Source organism: Serinus canaria, chromosome Z, assembly GCF_022539315.1.
Source record: "Serinus canaria isolate serCan28SL12 chromosome Z, serCan2020, whole genome shotgun sequence".
Taxonomy (NCBI): Eukaryota; Metazoa; Chordata; class Aves; order Passeriformes; family Fringillidae; genus Serinus; species Serinus canaria.
In genome coordinates, this window is record NC_066343.1 from 31,784,363 (window position 1) to 31,810,056 (window position 25,694).

The 25,694-nt window shown below is 40.9% G+C and overlaps 1 protein-coding gene across 2 annotated transcripts in view; it reads right to left on the bottom strand.

Annotated features, from left to right (window-relative positions):
* The window catches only part of LOC103821278 (E3 ubiquitin-protein ligase KCMF1), a 50,338-nt gene extending 32,792 nt beyond the window's left edge, over positions 1 to 17,546 (bottom strand). The window contains exon 1 of one of the 2 annotated variants that reach the window (XM_030237235.2): positions 16,988 to 17,546. In XM_030237235.2, the coding sequence (XP_030093095.1) occupies positions 16,988 to 17,531 (544 nt within the window). In that variant the 5' untranslated portion in view covers positions 17,532 to 17,546. Of the gene's footprint in view, positions 1 to 16,215; positions 16,535 to 16,987 lie in introns of those variants that run through there. The other variant, XM_018920921.3, reaches the window with a different exon arrangement.
* Between the last annotated feature and the right edge of the window lie 8,148 nt (positions 17,547 to 25,694).

Sequence of the window (25,694 nt, forward strand, 5' to 3'; positions counted from 1 at the left end):
ATACTTACAATCACCAAATCATCAGGGTTGGAAAAGACCTTTAAAGTCACCAAATCCAACTGTCCGCCCAGCAATATCACTGTAATCCCACAACAATTAAACCATATCACACGGCATCAGATCCAGATGCATCTTGGATACCTGGCTCCCCTATTCCCCTGAGCAAATGACTATCATAATTTTTTTTTTCAGATACCTAGTCCGAATCTTCCCTGTTTCAGCAGCAGGCCATTTCCTCTTGTCCTCTCTCTGCATGCATGCTGGAAGAGACAGACCCCATTTCACTACAACATCCTTGCAGGTAGTTGTAGAGAGTGCTGAGGTCCCCCCTGAGCCTTCTCAAGACTAAATAAACCCAGCTCCTTCGGCAATTTCATTTTTCTGGACTTTTTGAAGCCTTATTGCCCTCCTCTGGACACATCCCAGCACCTCAATGTCCTTTTTAAAGTGAAAAGACAAATGAACACAGTACTCAAGGCATGGCCTCAGCAGTGCTGAGGACAGGGGGACAACCATTTCCCTGTTGGAAAAACAAAGAATCTAACAGTACAGCCAGCCCAGCAAGTTTCAGCCTTGATCCATGAACATCAGCCAGCCTGCTGCAAAAAGAAGTTTTTCCTTTCTTACTTTCACATCCCAGGTTGCAGAAGTTAAGCACATAACAATTTCAGTCATCTTGGGCATCAGGAACAAGTGATTAGCAAGCACTTGCAAAACATGCTCAACTCTATGAAGGAATCGTGCAGGATTTCTGGTCAAGCCAATCTGGATTTCCAATTTAATATTTAATGCTATCTCACATGTCTCTTATCACTCAATGTAATTTAATTTGGCCATCAAAACCATCACAACACAAAAACCTACTGAAGTACTGTAAATACATTAAAAATAAACAGATTGCAATACAGCATGGGAAGTTTGTAGTGTGGCAGCAAAGGAACTGGCACCAGACATGATTTCATTTAACAGGTCTGTTAATCTGGAAGATGGCTAACAACATGTGAACTCTATTAGCAGAAAAATACTTACACTGAGAAAGCTACCACCAGCTCCAGGGCAAGAAAATAACAGCAAAAGCACCAAGCTACACCCTCTATTTAGTAAAATTAATGGCAAAGTTTCTCACTCAATAGGACAGGACCATGTTCTGAGTTTGTTTCAGGATTAGACAAGAGAAATACACTGCTCAGGCAAGCACCACCTAAAAGAGAATTGGGCAAGAGAAAGTACGTCACATGCAAATGAGTTTTACAGGTGTAAGAGACATGAAGAAAACTAAAATCCTAAAAAGAAATTAAATAAAAGAACTGGTACTTCTCTGTAGACTCCTAAGAAAATGAAGATACAGTGTTCTCCAAAAACAAACCTTTGTGCATTCTGCATTGCTTTTATTTAGGAAGAGTGGCATAAAAAGGGAAAAAACATGCAAGGAGAATTAAGACACATGTCCCATCAGGCTTGGGAGACAACTAAGTAATACAGACCAGTTGAAGACAGAAAAGTAAACATACTTGAAGAATGCTTTTTCTATGAGCTACTGTTCCGGGCAGATAAGAAAAAAACCCCAAAAACAACAAACCCACAACACCTGGTAGAGGCTAAGAGAAGCTTAGCCAAAATTAACTATTAAGGTACACCTTAGACATAGCTCTGGTGTAAGGAATCAACTCTATCTCCTTTTGCACTATTAAACTCACTCCTGATCCTTTTAAACATCATCCAAATAGGCAAACATGGCAATCTTTGCAGAATGGGGAAAAGGTGAGATTTAACACAGGTTAACAATGCAGAAAGTAGGCAATACTGGCTGGGAAACCAAAGAGCTGGAAGTGAAAGTAGAAGTCTGCATGTAGCAAGTGCTCCAGCTTTAGTAATAATGCTTTGTGATTACAAGTCTTGTAATAACTCAGACTTAAAAGACTTGCACCAAGTGGTCTGGAAATACACACTTTTCAGGCCATGAAAACACATCTAGAAAGCAGCTGGAAGAGGGAGGGAAATAAAAGTGGATCTTCTCATCTTTAAAGAAAGCAGTAATGCCTAATACAAGGCAGTGACACCTAGATTCCTCCCAACAAACTCAGGCCATAGAGAGGAGTATAAAAACACTTACAAACTTAAAGACTACCTTCAAAATCACCATTTTCAATGGCATCACATTATCATAAAAGGAATTTATCTTTCCTTAACACAAGACGTCTAGTACCTTGTAAAAATAATTAAGTCTCTCTGAACACAACACAGAGGGGAAACAGGAGGTTAAAATCCTACAATTTATTAATTTAAGTAGTTGCAATATTCTATCCTGTGCTTTCTCAAAGCATTTTTCTTACTCTGAACATAAACAGACTGCCTCGGCAACTTTTCTTCCCACACTCTATTACAGAGAACTGCTTCTCAGGTTGATAACATGTCTCCAGAAACTACAATTGCCTATGATAGGAAGGCTATACCAGAAGTGCACTGTGGGAAATATAGTAACATAAAGCAAAAATGATTCATATCTACTTCCATCAGGCTTTGAGTTTGTTCCCATTCCTCCCTCTTCTTCTTTCCAATTTTTCACAGCAGACTTCTTTCCTCATTCCAACAACTGCAGAATGGTCTGTGTAGGAAGGGGCCTTAAAGATCACCTAGATCCAACATCCCTGCTGCAGGCAGGGACATCTTTCACCAAAATCAAGTTGCTCCAAGCCCCATCTAAACTGGCATTAAACAATTCCAGGGTTTGGGCATCCACAGCTTCTCTGGGCGACCTGTTCTAGTGCCTCATCATATTCAAAAGAAATTTTCTTAACATCTAATCTAAACCCATCCTCTTTCAGTTTAAAACCATTCTCCCTTGTAAAAAAGTCCCTCCCCAGCTTCCTTGTAGGCTCCCTTCAGCGACTGGAAGGCCACATTTAGGGTGCCCCTAAAGCTTTCTCTCTTCCAGGCTGAACAATTCCAGCTCTCTCAGCCTTTTCTCGCAGGAGAGGTGCTCCAACCACCTAATCAACCTGGCGGCCTCCTCTGAACTCACTCCAACAGTTAGTTCCATGTCCTCCCTGGGACTCAGAGCTGGATGCAGGGTTCCAGGTGGGGTCTCACCAGAGGGAAGCAGAGGGGCACAATTTCCTCCCTCTCCTTGCTGGCCACACTGCTTTGGATGCAGCCCAGGACACATTTGGCTTTCTGGGCTCTCAGATCATGTCCAGCCTCTCATCCACCAGCATCCTCAAGTTCTTCTCAGCAGGGCTCTTTATATGTTGTTCATATGGTCCCTGTATTGGCAACACAACATTTGTCAGCCATAACAAATGCCTTACTTTTCTCCTTGTTCTTCTCATGAGGTAAAGTTTCACTGAACTTTATTACCTATAGTTTCATTTTTCTTGTCACCTTAAACTGAACATGCATAAAGAACCAAACACAATCAAAGTACTATGTCCTGGAATGCTTCCCTGGTAGTCCTGATCATCTCATATATATCCAACTTACTTTTAAGAATAATTTACTAACCACTGTATTTGAAAACAATATGTCACATAATTTTTCTAAAGAGCTTCCGGTCTATCACTGAACACTAAAATCCATCACTAATTTTTGACCATAGGTCAAAAGTCTTCTGTATTTAAGTATTTTAATGTAATTAGCTACTCATCTTCTTAAACAAGACTCAGATGTTTTACTTTATTTGCTGAAGCACAAGATAAACCAGGTGTCAATAATACAGCATTTTATCAAAACAGATAAAACATACCTCACTTCATGATTTAAGAAAAAAAGAGAGGAATGATCAAACACCCTTTACATCTTACTACTTACTATAGGCTCAGCTGCCATGCCACAGCTACAAAATGCATGAAACAGTATTTTAAGGATTAAAAAAATTAAGTGTAACAAACAAATCTGACAGATCTCCATTGAAAAGCTTTTAAACAATCTATTAGGAAAAAAACACCTGTAATACAAAGATACTAGTGAGGAAAACCTAGATAATGAAGCAGGGGAAGGTGGACATATGAGAGGTATTTTAACTGTTTTGCCTCAGTATCTGCCTCTTGGAAGCACAAGGTTTTCCTTCACATTTTCAGACTAACTTGTAAGCTCTGTTCTCCACTGCCCACTGGACACTGCTTGAATTCCACAAAGAAAGGTGGTTTTCACCCACTAAACAGTAGAGCTTCTTCAAGTTCTCAATGTTGACAAGCAAAATCACGCATCCTCATATTTTTATCTTCTGCAGTTAATACTTTCTTTTAACACGTACACTGGTTTTTAAAGACTGCCTCACTGCACACAGTGTTGGATTCTAAAGTTCGTATGTGTCCAAAATGCAACCACAAACATAGCAAGTCTGCTAGTCTACGCATAACTGTAAACTATGGCTGGGTATGAAGGGCTGATATCCCTTTAATTTTCCTTACAGTCTTCCAGGTGATGTCACTGGGATGCATGGATGAATAGACAACTTCAGCTCATTCAGCTGAACAGGATGTCTACAGCTTCAAAACAGCTGTTATTTTAATAGATTTTCTGAGCTCTCTACTGACTGTTGCAACACACCAGCTATCACAAGACAGTAAATATCAGCTACTTTCCTTCCAGGTTCTTCTGCACGTGCTAGGGTTGGAAGCTACCTTACTTCACTGACATACACTTAAGCAGAGCAGTCAAACTCAGCAGCAACTCAGCACTTCTTACCTTGACAAAGCTTATGGCTCTGTCAAAACTATAAACTTTTTCAGGATGAAAGAGGAATACCTGAAAGGCCATACAGAAAAAATATATTTTACACCTAAGAGGTTTGTAAGGGTTTTTTGAGTTGCAGTCATTTTTCAGTACAGTAACAGACCCAAATGTTGTAACTCAGAGCCTGTGGTACAGTCGATAGTGAGTCCATTTTTCTTGTGTACAATTATAGGATGCCTATGATTATTGCACGAGGAAAACTAAAGGCCCCAATTATTTACACACAACTTGTTTCATCTTCTTTAACCCTAAAGCTTGTTCAGTCCTGAATATAGGCTATCAGATTTCCTCTGCAGTTTCTAATTTCTGAGATGTTCCTGAGTCCAGCAGCTTCTCAAGAGCTTTTCAATTAACTAGAACAAATTTACTAGAACTAGTAAATTTACTAGCTTTTCAATTTACTAGAACAGTGTAGACTTTTAAATTTGCTATACACTGCCAAGATCTCCAAATGCTCAGCAATGTGAAAGAACATGCAGGCAACGTCATCCTACTGATTAGGGACATTTAATGCCATGCCCTATTGCACAAACTAGGAAAGTGTCTGCTTTCTTGGAAAGTGATAATTTTGGAAGATAGACATTTAGAAGGAAGGAATAACAGGTTTGGAAGAAGCTCAGCACAACATTTAATGCAAACATGACAAGAGTGTTCATCAGCAGATGACTTTAAATACTTCCCTTGAAGAGATACATCACAATACTTCTAAAGGTTTGAGCCTGGAGTCCTGCAACTCATTCAACTATCATCTTGACGTTTTTCCAGTCTTGGCTAAATAAATGTATTCTGGCATGCAATTCCCAACAATCCATTCCTTCACTTTCTGGTCATTTTGCTTTAATTCTCCATTAACATAATTAACTGAGCTTTGAGGCACAATAAGAATGATACCGCACAGTAATTGGCTCCAATACTTAAAAGCTGGATAATATTCTAACAAACTATGAGATAACCCAAAACTTATTAATATCCTTCATTTATACCTTTTTATTAACGTGACATGAGTTAAAATTGAGTTTGTATTTTGCATAATCTTTGCTTCTAAATAAACTTCAGACAGCAATCTGCAACAGCACATTATCAGCAGCAAGCTCTACCAGTATAAATTTGACCAATAACAGTCAATTATTCAGTTATCTACACTAAAAGATAAGTTTATATTCTGTGGGAACTCAGCACATCACTCCTGATGTCCAGAGCTACCGCGAGAACCCTTGGGGGGCTCGGGAGTCTTGGAATGTTGCCAAAAGCACATGGTGGCTTGATTTTGATCCATCTAGGGATGTGCCACCGATGTATGAGGAGATGGAACCTGTGAGAATCACTTGGGTGTGAATGGTGAAGAGAAGACACAATTATAGGGTAAATCACAGATTTTGGGGTTTTGGTACAGGGGGGTTGTGGAGACAAGATGGAGGAAACAAGGCATGTCACAAGACTCATCTTTCTTCTTCTTCTTCTTCTTGTCCATCTTCTGTTGTGGTGTTGGCACTTGTGGATTGGTCTGGGGTGAAGGTGTACTTGGTGACGAGGGTGATAGGTATTGGGGATAAAAAGTAAATATGATATACGTAGTTTTTGTTATAAAAGATGTGCCCGCCTTGGGGGTGGTCAGAGTGCCTTTGGCTGCCGTGCTGGTCAGATCCAGGTCGGGCAGAGAAGGGACTTTGTAGGTAAGAAACAATAAACAATTCTGAAGACCGAAAAAACCTGGAGTCCAGACTCATCTTTTGAGGCCCAGTGTGTAAGAACCATCCTAAGCGTGTGTGGGAGCAGAGACAAACAGCCGAACCCCATAATATTCTAATCAATCATTACTTGTGCATCCTGATTTACAAAGGCATTCTTGTACAGCAAAATCTCAAGTTGTTTTTTCTGCTCATCACAAATGTCTTTCAGAATACGGAACACTGTATGTTGTCAGATCCTGCCTGGCATTTCACAGGCCTTATGGCAAACAACCTTGGAAAAGACATCTGCAGATCACAGTATCCATTCTCTCTGAATGCAGGACAGCAAACAGACTTTTTTTCATCTTTGGAATTTTCTAAAATTGAAGATAACCAAGGGAGAAGAGAGCTGGAACATGTGTCTGACTTACTCCTAAGTCAAGACATTCTGAAGTTCCTACTCCATCTTCTTAAACCTGCAAGGTTTCTAATTAATATAATCAACAGGTTATGGTTAACAGCAGAAATACTGACTTTCACCTGCACAGTCAGAGATCAAACTATACTTACTGACATCTTCATCTTACCAGAACAGTACAAATGATAGCAGGAAACAGGTATGGAATTAAAATAATCTGAGTTACTTTATGCACATCTAGACTGAAAAAAGCTTAGTCATTACATAGAAAGCTCTGAATTCTCTACAGTTTGTGAAGCTTAGATGTCTTTCTTCAAGGGCATCCCTGAAATCGCTTTCCCAAACTTACCTCCTTTTTCACAACTATTTTCAAAGAGTCTACTTTGGATGTGTGAAAAATATACTAGCAATAATTCAGGGGATGAAGTCAGTGGCCTTATTTACTCTCAGGAAGTAAAGACAGAGGAAACTTAGGAAGCTTCAGAGACACAATTATGTCAGTCCAGAGGGGACCTTCATTCCAGCACTATTACTCTTGGTAAAGTTGCTCTCACTTTGTTGGTGGATCATAAGCTACTTCTCACTACAGAGATTTTCCACTAGCAGAGATAACCCACCTCAGCTTGCATGCTGAAATACACATAACAGCTGTACACTAAACACCTCTTCAGCATTCCTGCTTACATTAAAAGCATATGCTAATATGCAATAATTCAAACATTTGCTTTGTTGAGTAGAAGTGATGTGATGGTATCTTGAGCACAGAGAAGCCTTTGTGCCCAAATCACGTATTTCTTCAAAGGTAATTTCATTCTATCATGAAAGAAAGTCCAACTTTCTTTCAGACAAGGGTTTATAATCAAAACTCACAGCAGTTTAAAATTCATTCCATGTGAACAACAATTTCTGAGCATGCACAGCTAAGACACACACTTACGTACACAGAGGTAAATATGTAAAAATATATTTTCAGTAAAACTGAATGTCAACTCTTACCAGAATCATTTATTTGGAGATAAAGACAGAAATTATTGATGATCACACAGGAGGTCCTTACATGACTACATACTAATGCATTTGTGACCGTGAAAATCATGTATGATCTATTGCTGCTGGAGCCAGGATACTTGAGACACCTATCAAGTACCCAGAGTATCACCTGTTTAACAGCTCACAGCACTGCTCTCCAACCAGGCACTTCCAGGATGCTGCTATTCACCTGATAAGTTATTTTAATATTGTTCTAGGCACACACCCGGGTGTTTACTTCTAGAAGCTGCCATGAAGTTCCTCCCATACCATCAAGCATCCAGAAAGCAACTCTGTTGGTCTGAAAACTGGTCTGGAAATTTGTAATTTATGCTGATTTCTACACTGTTTATACATAGATTTCACTTCCTCCCTTCAAATTTTTAGAGTACATACAGTCTTATAGAAAGAGCCACTAGAAATCACCTTCTGTCAAGAATACTGGCTGCTTTAGTATCAATGAGCTAATAGTAAAGAGCATTTACACTAGGAACCAACTGTTATTGAAGAGTTTTGTAAACAATGACTTTGCTCAAGAAATAATAAAGGATTCATCAGTCATAACCTAGTAAAGCTTTCACTACTAAAGGCACCTCATCACATCAGCCAACCAACAAAACCAAAATACAAATCCATCTCTGTATCTGGATGCTTAAAACCCTTCCAGCAACAGCTTTTTTTCTGAAATATGTGAGGGCACGCTGTGCACCAAGAAACACCAGAGCTCTGCTTTTCAAAGAGGCTTACAGAGGCAGGCATTAAATTTCTATTGCACTTGCACTCAACAGGGGTCTACAGCTTCCCAAGGGGGTTTTGAAAATCCCACCACAGAGCACTCGAAGGAGGAAAATGGAAGAGGGAGAGCACAGCAAGGGGAAGAAAGAATAGTGACAACAAAATAAGAGGATAAAGGATAAGAGATCAAGGACAAAAAGAAAGAAAGCAAAGAATTTATCCTACCAGAGACAGCACCTCTTGTCAGTCAAGACAAGAAACATTGCCTCCCAAAAAGAATCTGGCACCAGGAAGTGGCAGAAGGGGGAAAGACCAATCTGACCTGAGATAAGAAAAAGAAATGCAGTTATATATTTTTTTAGAACTTTGTTGTTTCATCTTACTTTTGCAGCATATTTTTAAAAAACATTTTTAAATTAATATTTTTCTTCATCCATATTTTTGTCAGTTATGACAGTGGGATGATACAAATCAAATGTGGAACAGATCAGCAGTATTTTGATAAAAATGAGAAATTAAAGACAAATTTTAAGTAATGTGGGGGCATAATATGAAGTGACAGCTGCCAACAATATATGCTAGTGAAATGTCCCAATGAGTAAAAAATTTGGAAGAATGGACTTAAATGTATAAAACTCACTGCAACAGAGTACAAGACCACTAATTTCTACCAGTAGGAGACTTTGCTGACTGCCTACTGCCTGTTGGCAAGATAAAATCTACACTTGATATCCCATGTAGACATGGGAGAAACATCACAGTCTCTTGTGTAGAGGTTCCAAGTTTACTGCAACAAAAAAGTTGCACTCAGGTCTCCAACTGAGAATGGGGTGACTTTCAGAGACAATCTCCTAGAAGATCCAAATAAAGCAATCACAACAGAAAGAACTAATACAAACATGAAATTCACTGCAGGTGACAAACGAGCAATAAAAAGGAACGCTCATAAAAACACATCACAGACTTTGCCTAAAATTTTTTACAAATATTTAAACATTAAAAGCCAAAAAAAATAAAAATTCCATCAAGTGAATCCATTAATCCTCTCCATATCAACTTATTCAAACTTCATTCTCAAAACAAACCTGGCAGGCTGGGCAGAGTAATTTCTTTGTAACATGTCAGAGGCTCTAGTGACTTCCAGTCATACTTAAAAATTAATTCCAAACTATAACAAGTAACTTTAAATGGTAGAAATAAAGCCATTACCTGCACACACCTCTGATACACATTTCCAAGTCTTCTGTGATGCTGACTCACAAAATTTTTACTTGGCACAGATCTTACTTCTAAACTTAGTAAATGACGATAAACCACACAAAACTTTTCAAGTAGATCTGAACTGAAAAGTCGGGTTTATATATATTTTCTGAAACAGTGAAACTAATGAGCTTGTCTCTATGCCTCACGCTGAATTCCAAATGTGTAACTTACTGTGTCAAAATGCTACACTGAGAAAAAAATGTGGACAGCCATTAGGAATAGATACACAGAAAACTGATGAACAAATTCAAATCAGACACTAAAGAGATGCTTAAAGGAAAGAGAGCTAAGATTTAAGATCCTTGACAGCCACATTTGAATCCGAAGTAGTTAAAATACCTGGAGCAGAAAGTTTAAGATAAAATTCAAAGCTTTAACTGTTAAATCTGATGTGAAGTAGCTTCAAGAACAATCAATTAAAAAAATCTCCAAAATCTCATCACACAGTGTATGAAAGAGCAGTTCAATTTTATTCCTTCCCTTGAATTAATGAAATTTCTTCTTGTATTTGAAAAGGGAGATCACAGATTATCTTTTACGCAGTGATGCCTTTCTGAGGCAAACACCTTTACAATTTCTGTCCATGCAATAATTCCCCCTCACACAGCCTCACCTCCTGAGTCATGAACAGCACTCTGCTTGAGTTTTCTGAACTGCTCACAGTACTTTATGATGTTAATAAAGTTTTTTTCTGTATGAGAGAGCAACACTTCTGCTTATAGCTTCAGTTTTGTATACCCTTCTCCATTATGTCTCCACTTCCAGAACCTACAGCTACCAAATCTGCTCATCTGTTGTAAATCCTGTAGAGGGGAAGAACACGTTGCATCCTGTGGAGGATTTAGCCCAAATGATTCCAGGAACAAAAACCATGAAAGTTCACTACCTTACTCACATTAGAATATATGGATCCAAAGTATCAATCTATAGTCAGAACCTATCAGCTGCCATCTAACACAATTAAACTCCTTTCTTAAAAAATACCACCTTACTCAGTGCACCAGTGTGTATGATGTTCAGTAAACAAACAGGAGAGTTCCAGTTTGTTTTGTCCTCCTTGGTTAGCCAGAGCCCTCAGTTATCAGAGTTCAAAGAAATCTGCACTGACTATGAATTTTCTCACTGCCTTCTCTCTGCAAGCACTTTACAGCATTTCAGTGTAGCCCAAACACCAATGAATTAACTTCAACAACTTCTAAGCAAGATCTCACTTCTCCTGAAATAGAGGAAAACACAGCATGTAAAGAGTAAGACTCTAAGTCTGCTGAACTGAGTCACCCAATCTGAGAAGATGAAGGATGGATTTTAAGAATTCTTCATTTTCTACAACTAAGTGAGCTTTTTTCAAAGCTCACTGCTCAGTTAATACAGCTGCAGGTGTGAATGCTCAGATCCCATAATCCCAAACCAGATCTTTATAAGGAACAGCTAACAGCTACTTGTGAATTCTTGACAAAGTAACTTACCTAGCAGTTCATATGAACTGCAGCAGGAGGACAGGACAGCTGATCCAGCTTTCCACCACAAAGCTCCACTGTCAACACTTTGGCCATCTTTTTTTTCTGTAGTATCTTTATCTGCTCATCTGCTGTACACTCTCAAACACGGAGCAGTAGTCTAACATAGAGAACCATTCTGCATACCCTAAAGAATGCAGGGTGGTGTGGAGTAGATAACATGCAGCTGTGTATAAATAAAGATACTCAAACAAGGTTGAGTTATTGCTGTCTTTGCAATCTGTCTCTGGTACATCCCAATTCCTGAGCAACATTCTTCAAATATACTGCTGTGTCCAGCAGCTTCTTGAATGTATTAACATTTTTCGTATTAGTCACTGATCTCGTTTTGTATTTAACAATAATGGAAGTAACACAGCAATAAAGACACAACAATGAACAGTGATACCAACAACTCTCCCTCAAATGTTATCAGTAATGTAAACATGCAAAAGTATTTGAAAATCTTTCTTCTTATTTAACATGTATGAATTTTATTTGCCTAGTACCACTCTAAGCAATTTTCATGGCTCTATAAATTTCCACCAAATCCATTCATGTTCAAATCAATATTTGGAAGAGTGCTTTTTCACCGTTTTTCTCTCTTCACCCCCACCCAATAATGCTATAAGTATCACAGTTCTGTTCCAGTTTTCCTGCTTAATCAACCTTTCAACATCAGTAACTTATATCTGATCTTTTTCTGCCTCTTCTCATGATGGTGCAATTATTTTTTATAAAGAACTGAGAGGAAAAAGCTCCCTTAACAAACATTTTTGGAGGACCTTGTTCAAACACTGCAGGAACAGCAGCAGCTTGGTTCACACAGTTTCCTAAACCAGAGCCAGAACCCTTTTATTAAAATCTAGCTTCCATAAAGCCAGTAAGTATCTTACTAGTTAAAATATGAATTCTGTTTCCAGCTCTTTTTATCATTAAATGATTCACTTCTCTACTGAAATCAAACAAGTTTAATAAAAAAAGCAAATTACGTGTTCAAATATTTCCAATCACATTTGCAGCTGTTTACATTTAATGTTGACATTTTTTGTGCCTAAACATGGTTCTCGCTAGTCAAATTGTCACACTAACTCATTTTCAGATACTGCACTACATCTGCAATTAGATGCATTAATATGCTACCATAGAGTAAAACTAACAAGAGTATGAAACACTTTGCATATGCATTTAGAATGCTTTGGAAGACTCAAATATTACTGCAAATTCAAAAAACCTAACCATTTTATGTTATATGTACAACTTAATCTGGACTTATGTTCTATAAAAGAGATTTCAGTGGCAGGAACATATGAAAGAACTTATGCTTATTCTGTATTGTGAAATACAGCAAACTTCTCGTTTGGAGGAGATGCAAGCAAAGTAAGCACTGCAAAACAGCAAGTTGTAACTGGTCTCACACAGGCACATTTCATTACTACATGCCACACTTCACCAACACCGTATCTTGGGTACTTTGTACAAAAAAAAAAAGTTGTCTTGTTAAGTGAATTAGCAGTTTTACATGCAAAAATATATTAATTCTGCCTTTTGTGTGGCACCTTTCTAACTGACACTATACGAAGTATTAAGTTATGCATCAACTGGTTGAGCACTGGAGTTTGTAGTACCCTTCTGCAGCTCAAGTATGACACAGTTATAGCATCACTACAAAGGGCAGAAATTACTCTTGCTAAGAATGTTTTCAAAAAGTTTGTTTCAGATTAAGTTTTATGTTTTGTATTGTGACCTTACAGAAAACACCATCAACCCAGACTCCCAATCTTTTCACTGTACAGCAGAGAACTGGAAATAACATTACCTTTACACTAATGGTTACCCTTAAACTAATGGCTTTCAAGTGGTTGGTATATATTCAACTCTAACTATGATTTCTTGAATTTCAAAGATGAAGTTACATGCATTTCTTTTAAAAAATTTACTTATTTACTCTTCCACTGCAAATAAGCACTTGATTACAATATCTCTAAGCAACACATTTATTTATACACAAAGAAAAGGGTCACAGAAACACAGGCTCCCTACACTAAAAGGATCTCAAAGCCAGAGGAGAATATTTGGAAAGGCCACGTGGTCCTGACAGTCACTGCTCTCCCTTCCTACTGTGTTACCACCACCTATTCACAATTTATTTCAAATGGGACTAGGATTACCTACAGATCTTTACTGATTTTGTAAGAAATACTGACAAATGGGGACCGGCAAAAAAACCCAGAACCTGCACTGGTGACAGCTCTTTGAAGCTTAAAGACTACCTCCTTTAGTGAGAACAAACAGAAAAGGATGGAACTGGGTCTGGGAGTGAGGCACAGAGCATGAGAGATGGAGAACTAAGTGATACAGGTGATGTGGAACTGGGAGCCCTCTGGAGATGCCAGCTGTAGGGAATTTGAACCCAGGCCAGTTAATGCTGTTGCGACCTAGTTCCACAAAACAAGTTGCAAAAATGGTCCTGTAATGATATTCTGAAAGTCTCAATTCTCCATTTTTCTACTGTCCTGGGTGGCGTCTACTGTCAAATAAGAGAATCACTGACACATATTCACAAAAAAGACAGAACCTGTAACAAGCAAAATACCTCCTCATAAACTTTCCACAGCTAAAAAAAAAAAAAAAAAATTACCTACCTGTTCCTTGTAGGCTGCCAAATATTACACCACCACCTATTCCTCCACAGAAGGGCTAACCCAGAGAAACACAGCATATTGCTCCTATAAAGGGGAACAACATGAATACCAAGACCAGGGAATGACCTCATGCTGCATTCTACAAAACCAAAGGCTAACCTCCTAACACCAAATCACAGAACAAAAATGGTTCTGAAAAATTAGAAGAGCCTAGCAATGCCAAGAGATAAGTACTTAACTCCTGACAGCATTACTAAGGAAGTCTCTTGAACACTGAACAAAAACATTTAAAAAAGCAACACCCATTCAAATTCTAGTTGGTGTCCACTTTCTTGGATTTGGGAGAAAGAGGAGTTCTGGACCTGATGTGTGAAATAAGAGCACAGTGAAAAGGCAGGCTGTGGTGAAACTTTTTGTGAAGGATAACAAAATCTCACTTTTAAAAAAAACAACAAAAAAGCCAACTAACCAAAATACCTGGAACTGTTTTCTACAGATTATTGTGCCACAGAAGCAGTCTTTGAAAGCTCAGTGTAAAGTAAGTGTAAATCTCTATCAGATGCTTTACAGCCTACTTCAAGTCCCAAGCCTTTAGAATTCTAACTTCTCCAGCATTTACACATCCAAATACATACGCCTATGTTTCCACTATAAAACTGGTACAGCATCCTGATTCTGTCAAAAAATAACAATAAATCTTGTTTGGAACTTTGTGTACAGACCATTTAAAAAAATACACAGAAAAAAAATTAACATAAACATGATTAAAACTTGCTTTTTCCCATACTCTTCTAAGACAGCCATCTCCAGACTAGTCATACTGGATCAAAAACTGTCAGCTCTGAATAACCTTGCACAGTTTCTGAAACAAGAATCACCTTTCTTTTTGAGTATATAATTTCTATGGATTTCCAGAGATCTACCAAAATCAAGCCCTAAACTTCTTCTCCATAAAGCTGGAAAGTCATCCCTGTCATGGTAATGTATGTTATTCTATCCCTGTAACTAAAGTTGCCTAAAGAACATATCTGAAGTGTGAAGTAAGAGGAGAATCATTGAGAAATTAAGACACAGACTAGCTTAAAAAAAAAATATCACAAGGATATAGTGGTAGATGTCATTTGTAATCTCACAGTGTTCTCATGGTTTCAGGAATGCATTGTTTGTCCACACACACACCTGAGAAGTCCACGTTCAGGATCCAAAACTCACACTCACTTACCAATTAGGTAATTAATTAGGCAACGATCTCTTTTTTTCTAACTAGGTGTGTCTAAATGAATCTGCTTTGGAAAAAGAATATTAAGCCCGATTTCATACACAGTCACTCCTTTTAAAAACACCAACAAATATCAAAGTCAGGAAATGTAATTTTCCCTGCTACAAACACCTAACAACTAAAAGCAATTCATGCTATAGTCTCCATAAGAAACACACAAGAAAACCTACATTCAATCTCTATTTTAACAAGAAGACAGGGCTGGAACATCTTTTTTAACACATATTACCGCTTCTTATAATAGTCCATGCACTTGTCACTGAAAATCACTAAAGAACAACATATGATATCACTTATCACTACGATAAAACTTGCATAATTTTAACCTGTTCAAGTTAGGAAAGCCTGTATTCCACTACTATACATTAAAGAGAGTATTATGGATACATGCATAACAGCAGATACTTGCAGACTGCATAATCCTACTACACCACCACGAATAGCAACTTTGTGATCAATGATCATTTCAATTCAGTTATAAACTGCATCTTTAACAATAAAAAAAATCCATATCTACCCTGCTGGAAAAACATGAAGGCAGGGGGAGGAAGGGGAGAAAAAGCAGCAGTCTTACTGAGCTTTAATCTCATCAAGTAAACAACCAAAAAAAGTTAGTTGGTTCAGGGAAGACAACTTTTGATAGAGATGCACTCCTACTTGCACAAACAAGAAGTCTGCAAAATACTGCAACACACACGAAAAATCCTGCCTAAAATCACACTGCCTAAAATCAAGCTACTAACTAGAAGCCAGCAGTACGTGTCACAAATATCAAATTCTCCTATAATGCTTCTGTCAAAATGTTTTAAGATTAGCAGAAATGGAGAAATGATAAATGAGATAAGAGAAATGAAGACAATACTATATTATGTTCCTAACATGGCAGAAAGTTATCTTCTCAGACGACAGAGCCTGGTTTTACAAAATACTAGTTCAAACACTTTACCTACTGGTAAGCCAGCGCGGAAAAACCGAGCAACTTTCTCTCCTGGCTTCATACTCCCATCTTCTTCCTGAAGAAATTCCTTTCTTAGCGTCCATCACTTCCTCCACCCTGCTCCTTCTGACTAACTACCCACTGAACTCCTGCACGGCGGTAAACACACCGGGACCACAAGCAAGCAACACACCGAGAACACGTTTCTCCGGCCGCCTCAAAACATGCCACTACTACACCAGCACCGGCCTCCTCGGCCGCAAGGAAAAACCAAGGGAAAACGGGCAGATCCCGGGGCCGCCAGAACACAAGCCACCCCTCGGCAGGGCCAGACAAGCTGCCCACACTTCTACCCCGGGCCCAGCTTCCCCAGCACCCAGGGGGGTCCTGGAGCGCGGAGCCCGGCGGGACCGGCCGCGGCCGACACGTCGGCAGGGCCGCCCCGCGCCACCGCCCACCCACGGCGACCGGGCCTGCCGGGGACGCCGCACCTCGCTCCGCCCGTCCTTCGGGCGGAGGAGCAGGGCGGCTCGCCCCCCCGCAGCCCGTACCTGCGGCCCCGGCCCCGCCCGGCGGAGGCCGCGCGGCGAACGGGCCGTACCGGCCTCCCCCGCTATGACACTGCAGAGCGCGGCCCGCCCGTCCGGGCCTCTCCTTCCTTCCGCCGCCGGGCCCCGGGCCCCGCTCCCGGCGGCGCCATGATGATGATCGGCCCCCAAGGCCGCCGGGCCGGGCCCCACCGCCGCCGCCGGGAGCGGCCTGGGCGCCCCGCGCCGCTCACCTTCATGTCGGGACATCCTAGTCCAGACACGGCGGCCCAGGCCCGTCTCGGAGCTCCCGCGGGCAGCTCGGGCACCGCTGCGGCCTCGCCCCCCGCCGCCGCCCCGGTGCGAAAGGAGAGGGGCCGGGGCTGGGCCGGGAAGGGGGCGAAAACACAAGAGGCGGCGAGGAGCCGGCCTCCCTCCTCCTCCTTCTCCTCCTCCTCCTGCCTCCTCGCTTGCCCTCCGGGGGGCGGATCCGGCGGCAACGGCTTCCCGGGCGCCGTGACACGGTGACTCCGGGCCCCGCCGGCCGCTGGCGCCGCCTCCCGCGCCGCTCCGCCCCTGCCGCACCAGCGACGGCGGCGGCCGCGCTGGAGCCTTCCCGGCCCCTGCCCCTTCCCCTTCCTCCTCCCGCCCCGGCCGCGCTGCTGGAGGAAGAGGAAACTCCTCGGCAGGGCGGCGGCCCTCCCGCGCGGGCTGCCGGGCCAGGGCGGGCTCCGCCCGGGGCAAGGAAGCGGTCGAGGTAACGGAACCCAGCACCGGCCTCACCCGAAGGACACGCATTAATCAGCTTTTTTTATGTAAAAGGAGCGGAGAAAGCGGCAGAGAACAGCATGCCCTGAGCCGGCGTTCCGTCACTGATCGCGTTACTCATTCTGCCAGATTTGGGGAGCTGCGACTCCAGGCTAAGGGCTGGAGTCTTTCCTTCGTGGTTGGTTGGTTTTTTTTTTGGGGTTTTTTTTTTTTGTTTTTTTGTTTTGTTTTGTTTTTTGGGGTTTTTTTTGTTTGTTTGTTTGTTTGTTTGGTTTTTTGTTGTTGTTTTTGTTTGTTTGTTTGTTTTTTGGGGGGGGGGGGGGTTCGGGTTCCGCCTTTGTCAGGCCTGCAGAGGACTGCCAGAAGTGTCCTTCAGTTGAACTCCAGCTCTGTAAAGAGGATGCCCACGGTGTGCCGTGTGTTACTCCACTCACAGAATCACAGCATAGCTTGACTTGGAAGGGACTCAAAAGGATCGTGAAGTCAAACTCCTGGCCCTGCACAGTACCAGCCCCATGAATGACACCATGTGCCAGAGAGCGTTTTCCAATGCTTGAACTCTTTCGGGCTTGGTGTTGTGTTCACTTCCCTGGAGAAATGTTGTGTTCCAGTACCCAGTCTTCTTAGTTAAGAACCTCTTTTTAATGTCCAGCCTAAACCTCCCCTGACACTTCATGATGTGCCTTCGGCTTTTGTCACTACTCTTCATAGATAATGAGATCAGTGTCTGCCCCTCCTCTTCCCCTCATGGGGAAGTTGTAGACTGCAATGAGGTGTCCCCTCAGTGGGAAATGTTCAGCTCCAGGCTGAACAGATCAAGGGACCTCAGCCACTTCTCATATGGCTTCCCCTCAAGGCCCTGTACTCCAGACAAGTGTCTTAGTCTGTCCACACCACGAGGAATTTTCTTTGTTGGCTTCCTGCCACTTCATGGAAGCAGGCCCTGTTGCAAGTGAAAGACCTACTACAGGGCGTGTTCCTTCCCTGGATCAGATGCACAGGGCACAAATTTCATGCATTTTGGTTTTGCCTTCCTTACTGTAACCTCCTGGCCTTTTCCTAGATTCCATCCATGATAATAGCACCATCTTTTTTACCTTCTCCCACCTGCTTCAGTTTTCTTGGAGTTTTCCATCTACTGTGCTTATGATAGGCATTCCTTCATCTTTTCCTTGTGCCAATCCAACACCTCTGTCTTCTCCACTGTCTTACACCGCAGCTCCCATATGTCTGCCTCAGCCCCACAATTCTTAAACATTTATGTTGTTGAAATATCTTCTCAGTCTGTTTCAAAGACCATGAGGGCCAACACCAGTGCAGCTTAAGTATCAAGGTGCTCAGAAAGGCAGGAGTGAACCAGAAGGTGTTGAAAGGAGGAAGTGCCAACCACATTCCTGGCACCACCTCAGTCCCATGCCAGTTGCATAATACATGCTCTGCTTGACACCTTACATGCATGTACACTCTTTGTTCCTGGTACAAAGGTGTTCCTGGTTTCTGAGCACCTGGTTCACTTCCAGCTTTCCTTTATCTACATGCAGTTTCATAAGCAGTGCCTACTGAAAAGATAGCTTGGATCCAAAAGTCTAAAATTCCAGTGGGTTGTGGGCATTTTCAGTGGCAGCAAGCAATACCGGTGAATTTGAAAAGCTGTCAGGGAAAATTGAGATAATTTTGAGGACCATTTTGTTGGGAGCCAATGACTTCACTGCTTATGAAAACAGGTGGACAGTCAATGACCATGCAAAAAGGTTCCAAGAAGTACACCACAGATGACAAGAACCTGAAGAGCACCGTGCAGCTGTCATAATACTCACTACCAAACTATGAAAGCATGTCTTGGGAGTTTTTGTCACCAGTCCAGTTCTGGTGACAAAGCTGTACCTGTCCTGCCAGCATTTCACAGCAACAGTGCACAGACTGGAGTAGTGAGTAAGATGTGGTTTTCTACTTTATTTTGTCACCAGCAATTTTAAATGCAAATGAAAATTGTTACGCCCAGATGCAAATTACTGACCACCAGTTGCTCCCTTTCAATCACTAGAAGAGCAAGCTAGTTTGCAAGCTAGTAACTCATTTGGCTACAGATATTTCATTTCTGTGAGATTGTGGCTCCTGAAGATAACTTTTCTCTCTCTGAGCAGTACAATGCTGCATTGGCTGTGCTAGGTTTTATCCTGTTACACAAGAGTGACCTCCCACAGAAGCTTCTCCCCATGCATCTCATAAAATACAGACTCCATGCCAGGTATTTCAGTGGGACCTGGAAGATTCTGTGCTTAATCTTGGAAGTCCTTGATCTAATCATCTTGTTTCTCCACACTTCAGTTAAAAATCAGTTCAATAAACTTTCCTCTATTAAGTGTTTTTCAGATGGATATCCCTTGAGTGCACATGGTGCCTCTTCTGTGGTATATTCTCCATCTTTGTAGACTTGAAGTCCAAAATTAAAACTGTAATCCTGTCATTATTTCCTGTTTTCTTGCCTTAAGGCTGTATCTATACCCAAAGAAACTGTATAGATAAAAGCCTTGGTGCTTTTGGAATTATGTTAGAATATGCCTGCCTGTGCAGCATTATATGCAGCACCTGCATTATATCCTTCAGTGGGAATTTCGCTGATTGTCTCTTCTGCAAATATAGCAAATACTGCAAATGTAAGATGACCAGGCTCTCAGTGATGAGGATGTGGCAACTCTGTCTGTATGTGCAAAGAGGTACATAACAGAATTTGAATGTCCTTTACAAGGTCATGGCCACCAGTAAAAAATATTATTTTCTTAGCATTATCATAATAAAAAAATTAATAACCTATACTGTCCTGGTTTTGAACAATACTGTTTCTCAAACCCACATGCCGTTATTCTGCAAGCAGAAAGAAAGGATTTAGTTAGGTTTATAAAGTTTTGGCGTGGATGAATCTCTCTACCTCTAAGGAAGGAGCCTGCTATAATTGGATTTCTTGCTCTTTCTCTCCCATACACCAGAAGAATTCATAGGTGATAGTTCCTTTAAAGCCACGAGGAAAAAAAATTCAACATTAGTATCTTCCCAATGGTTAAAAGCAAGCTGAGAAATAAAAATTTTCTTACCCAAAGTCATTCAAGGTCAGAGCCTGACAAGGGACTAGAGACCCAGTTCTCATAGCTAATTAGGCCATTGGATAAGCCACAGTGATAAACAGAAAAACTGATGAATTTTCCCAAAATATAATAATAATACTATGATAAAATTTGTGTCTGAAAGTCATAAACTCTTCTGAAATAGGGGAAGAAATAGTTGTGTGGCCTCATGCAGTTCCTTTCTCTGTCATTGTAAAAAGAGTGTCTGGAACAGACCAGAAGTTTTGATCACTGAACAGTGGTCACTGAACTTTGAATTGATCAGTAACATTGCTGTTATTTGCCATCAGTGTGCTCAGAATTATTCACTCTTTTGTAAACTACTGAAAGCCTGCTGAGACTGTGTTTTTAACTCATTTCAGTGCTATATATTCAGTGTCTGCTATGCTAACAGACTTCATCCATTTGAGGAGGGCTTTACTTTGCTTAGACATGTCATTACCAAGGCTGGGCAACCCACTGCATGCCACAGGAGCTCCTTGCAGGTTTGGTGGTTCAGGCTCACACTTGGAACTAAAACACTGGAATGGTACAAAACTCACATATATTGGTTGCTTGCTCATCAGTAGACGCAGATGGAACTCTGATGCATACATACTCAAATATCAAATTTGGACACTGGTATATGTCAGGGCCTTCCACTGCACTTTCTTTTCTCCTGTTTTTCTGCCTCCTTTTGCTCAGTAGTGGTTCAACATGACACAGAGTTGCTTACTTGCTGTGTTCAGCATATGCAAATAAAGATTTTAAGAGAAATACAGTTTTGCTGCTTTCTAATTTATGAGGAAAGCCCCAAGTGACTTAACTTATTCTTACTTTCTGTTTTGCTTTCTGTGCCAAGGATGCCTGGTTTGCCATGATAATGGTCCAGAAAACATAAGGACCTTGGGATTCCTATGGCTGGATTTTAGAATTCTAGGTAGGAAATGGTATTTCTACATAAATAGTTCTTATGAACTGAATTTTTCAAGTTCCCAGGCCTGCTTATGCTGTCTCATGATCCACCTTGAAGTTCCAAAGCACTGGAACTCCACAAGTGAAATGGTAGGAATCATGAACATCAGATGCTTTGCTTAGTGAGTCCCATTTGGAGATTTCGCAATGGAATACAAGCATCTCACTGGACAAGAGTGGACTTGAATTTTCAGCTGAAACTCACATAGAAACTCACTTTACTGTGCTAAGCACAACTAAATATACTATAAAATGCTCATTATCAGTTTAAATTTTTATTAGAAGTACTTATTTTGAATGCTGGAACCTCTAGGATGTGCAATGGAAATGCTATGCTGCTATGTCCATAATTTACTAGCAACCAGCAGTTGCAAAAGCGGTTCATTTTTTCAGTCCAGGAGTAAATGTCACATCTGTCTTCTTTCCTGAGCTGTGGTGATGAGGTTTTTTTGATCTTAAAATTGAGAACCAGATGCAGTTAAGGGATAAATGGTTTTTATCTTGTTATTTAATAAGGATTTTTATGGTGCAACACTTCACCAAGATGGAGCATGCCGAAATGTACACTCCCAATAGATTGTGTATACAATTTTATAGACTTCACAAATTAGCCTTTCCAGTCAAATTAGCCTTTCCTTTGAATGAATAGCGTGATATCACTCCTTCCTGAAGAAATTCTTCCTGGATGGGCTTAAACCTAGTTTACAAGATGTATTTTAGAGAGGACCTTGGTTCCTCAAGATAGCATAGGGCTTTCTGGACTCCAGTTGCAAGGCCTCAAGGCTGTTCTGGCCTAACAATACCAGGGCTATGTTAAGTTATCAGATTTAAGGAATTATCAGTATGCATGTTAAGAGCACTGAGGATACTTCAAAGGTATATAAAAGAAAAGGCAAAAAATCATCATGGCATGAGTGGTATCCCCATATTCACCTGCACATACCCTGAAATCACTGCCTCTCCCAAGCCCTCTGTAACAAATTTTGCATGATCCCAGAATCCTTTTGTGAGTCGGACAGGTGGTATTAAGAGGTTAAGCTGATGGATACTTGTACACAGCCAGACATATGTGTGCAGGCACTGCGCAGAATTCAAATATACTGCTGCTCTTCTCCTTCTATCAGCAAATGTGTCTGGACTTCAGCAAAATGAGAAATTGCCTTGTTTATCTCCTCCATTTTGGAGTCTGCATTCAGAGGTTACCCCAGATTGGTCCTTCAGTACTCTGAGCTTTCATCTTCCCCACAGTCAGTTTTTGATGCTGGAAAAGATACCAGTGTTGATATAAAGTTTAAAGTGCCCCAGCTAACTCCTTCTGTTCAACTTTTCTGACCAAACCTTTATGAAGAATTTGAGCCAAAACAAACACTGAAAATTCATCAAATCATTCTGTCCTCTTACAAAAATACTCCAAACTGACTACATACCCTTGTAATGGCATGGCTCCAGTAAGGCACAGTGTTCTTACAGGAACAAAAGTCACAGCACACTAGGAAGTAGAAATGGCTTTTAAAATTTCTCCAGATTCCAGCTCTAGAAAAGGACAAAGAAAAAAAAAATTATCCTTTCTCAAAATTACTTTTGCTGTTTCTTTGGAGTTTAGCGCTGAACAAAACAATAATCCTCTACTTGATAACCAAAAATGTTGCCATTTTGACTCCATTCATGTGAATGAATGAGAAACACAGTGTCCCAAACACTGTTCCCACAAGAAGATATCAGGGATGTATCCTGTGTACTTACAAAGCTGCTTTTCTGTGAACAGGAGGAAGCAATTAAAAAATTATCTGCTCATCACCATGAAAACTCCTCTGCTGCCCAGATGTGTTTTTTGCACGTATTTCTCAGAGGCATGCTGCAATACTGGTTCAGGCTATGATCTTAAGTTTTATTACCCTCTGTTTTTTCGGCCATTTTCTTCCTATCCCTCTCTCTTTCTAATCAACACCTCCACTTATTCATAAGGAATTTATTTATTCAAAGGGAATTCAAATCATTGAGTGATTCTCTTTGACCTTTTTGAGTGCAGGTCTGTGCCTATTTTTATAAGCACTGGATACTGAGATACAGGAGACAAGCTACTCTTTGCAAAACTTTCTGGTTAATCTTTGGATCTGTATGCCCCTGTTTCAGTACAATTGAAGATTGGTAACTTATGCCTAGACTTTGCAACTCACTTGCTGGAATCATATGATGTGTGAGGTGCTATGATGAGGTGATACAATGCCAGTCTCCAAAACTGGCCTCAGACTTGAGGAGGCCTTCATGGCTGGCTCCTTTTCCATGAGGACCCTTGTGAGCAAGGGGTGCTCTAGAACTCACCGCAAAATCTCATCAGATCCAGGACTATCCAGGTTAAGTCAGCATGGCAACGCCTGGGGAGGCGTTTGTCTGCACTGCTTGTGTCTGCTTTGCAGACACAGTGCCAAGGAACAGAAAGCAGGTTGAAACTCCAACAGTGTCAAAGACTACTAGCACTTGTTGGAATAAGGGGCATCTCTGAGTACACCAGAAGTTTTCAAACATATGAGGACATGTAATTTCTCCTGGAAAATCCTCTACTATAAAGTGACAGCTGAAAGCTGGCATTGTGGGATACAAAAACCAGGTTTATGTGAGTTTTGTCTTGGCCATAGCTTTTAAGTAGCAATCCTGCAGTAAAACACATTATATCTCATCATTCTCTTCTTCTTCTTCTCTCCCTAGAAATTTTAGCCTGCATGGCTCAGACAAGCAGGTATCTCACAGTGTATTAGCACTTAAAAAAAAGAAATGAGAAACTCAATACTGGAGGGAAAAGACTGCTTTTACTTGAAATACACAAAATTACTGTGTGTGCCAGGTGGCTCTCTCTGGTTCTGCAGCGGGCACCTGTACTGAAATAATTTGCTGTGATATTCTTAACTGTTAGAGATGCATGACTAGTGATTTTGGCTTGCTTTTTTCCAGTCATCCCTCATTTTCCACTTCTTCCTGCAATGAAACTGGAGAAAATTTGAGTTCCAAATGCAACTTAGCTATGTTCGGGGCGCCACTAAATGACAAACTGGTCTCATTCAGCTTTTGGGGTTTTATCCAGACATGCCTTCTAGCAGTAAACAAAGTCTTCTCTAAGTCTTGTCTATCTCTTCACATATTTTCCTCTGAATGTCAGAAGCCAAGCAGTTTCCTATTCTCACTTTACAAGTTTTAAATTTTTCAGTTAAGGAATAATTTGAAAATTGATAATTTGAAAATGTGTTTCTAAAACCAGGTGTTTCTGATTTTCAGTTGCCCATGTAAATACTCAAACTCTCTCCCTTTTATTGTAGCCTTCAGCTCAATGCATAATCTTTGCAGGTTAGACCTGAAACAAATTAGCAAGATGATTGGCAGTACCACTAAACTGGTATCAGAAGCTGGAACAGTGCTCAGGAACCCTCCACACCTGCTCTGTAGGTACCTGCAAATAGTCATTTGGACTCACTTTGCAGCAGAGAAACTGTTAGTGCAGGAGGCAGCCAGCAAAGCCAGTGAGCACCATATGTTATTGTATACAGAGATAGTGTGCTCTCACTGGCCTTTAGTAAAACTGGGAATAAAACTCATATTTATTGTGTGTATGGAAGCTAGAACCAGGGCAGATGTGTGCAAGCGCCTGGAAAGAAAAGAAGGTTATCTATCTGCCACCTTCTTATCCTGGTAAGCAGGCTTTGGCAGAAGAGGGAGCACAGCAGTTCTTTTTTTTCCTTTTCCTTCTTCTGAAGCTTCTTTGTAGTAGCAGAGGCACTTACTCAGCTGGTTTTGGATCTGTTGGAGAGATGGCTTGGACAACAGTCAGGGCACATCAGAACACCAAAGAAGCAAATAACAAAATAGACCTACTCAAAGCAACCCAAACCCAAAAGAATGAGAAGCCCAAACACAATAAGACGTATTCTGCAGTCTTAAGATTACTGCCCATGAGCAGTACTGCGATGGCAGCATTACACCTGTCACCCAACTGTTTCAGGTGTAGACAGAAGTACCAGAGCTAGTATAATGCCCCTGGGAGGGGGTAATGGTAGCATGTCCTGGGAGCTCAGTGCATACACACAAAACAAGCAGCTGCACGTGAGATACTCTGAGTGCACAAGGT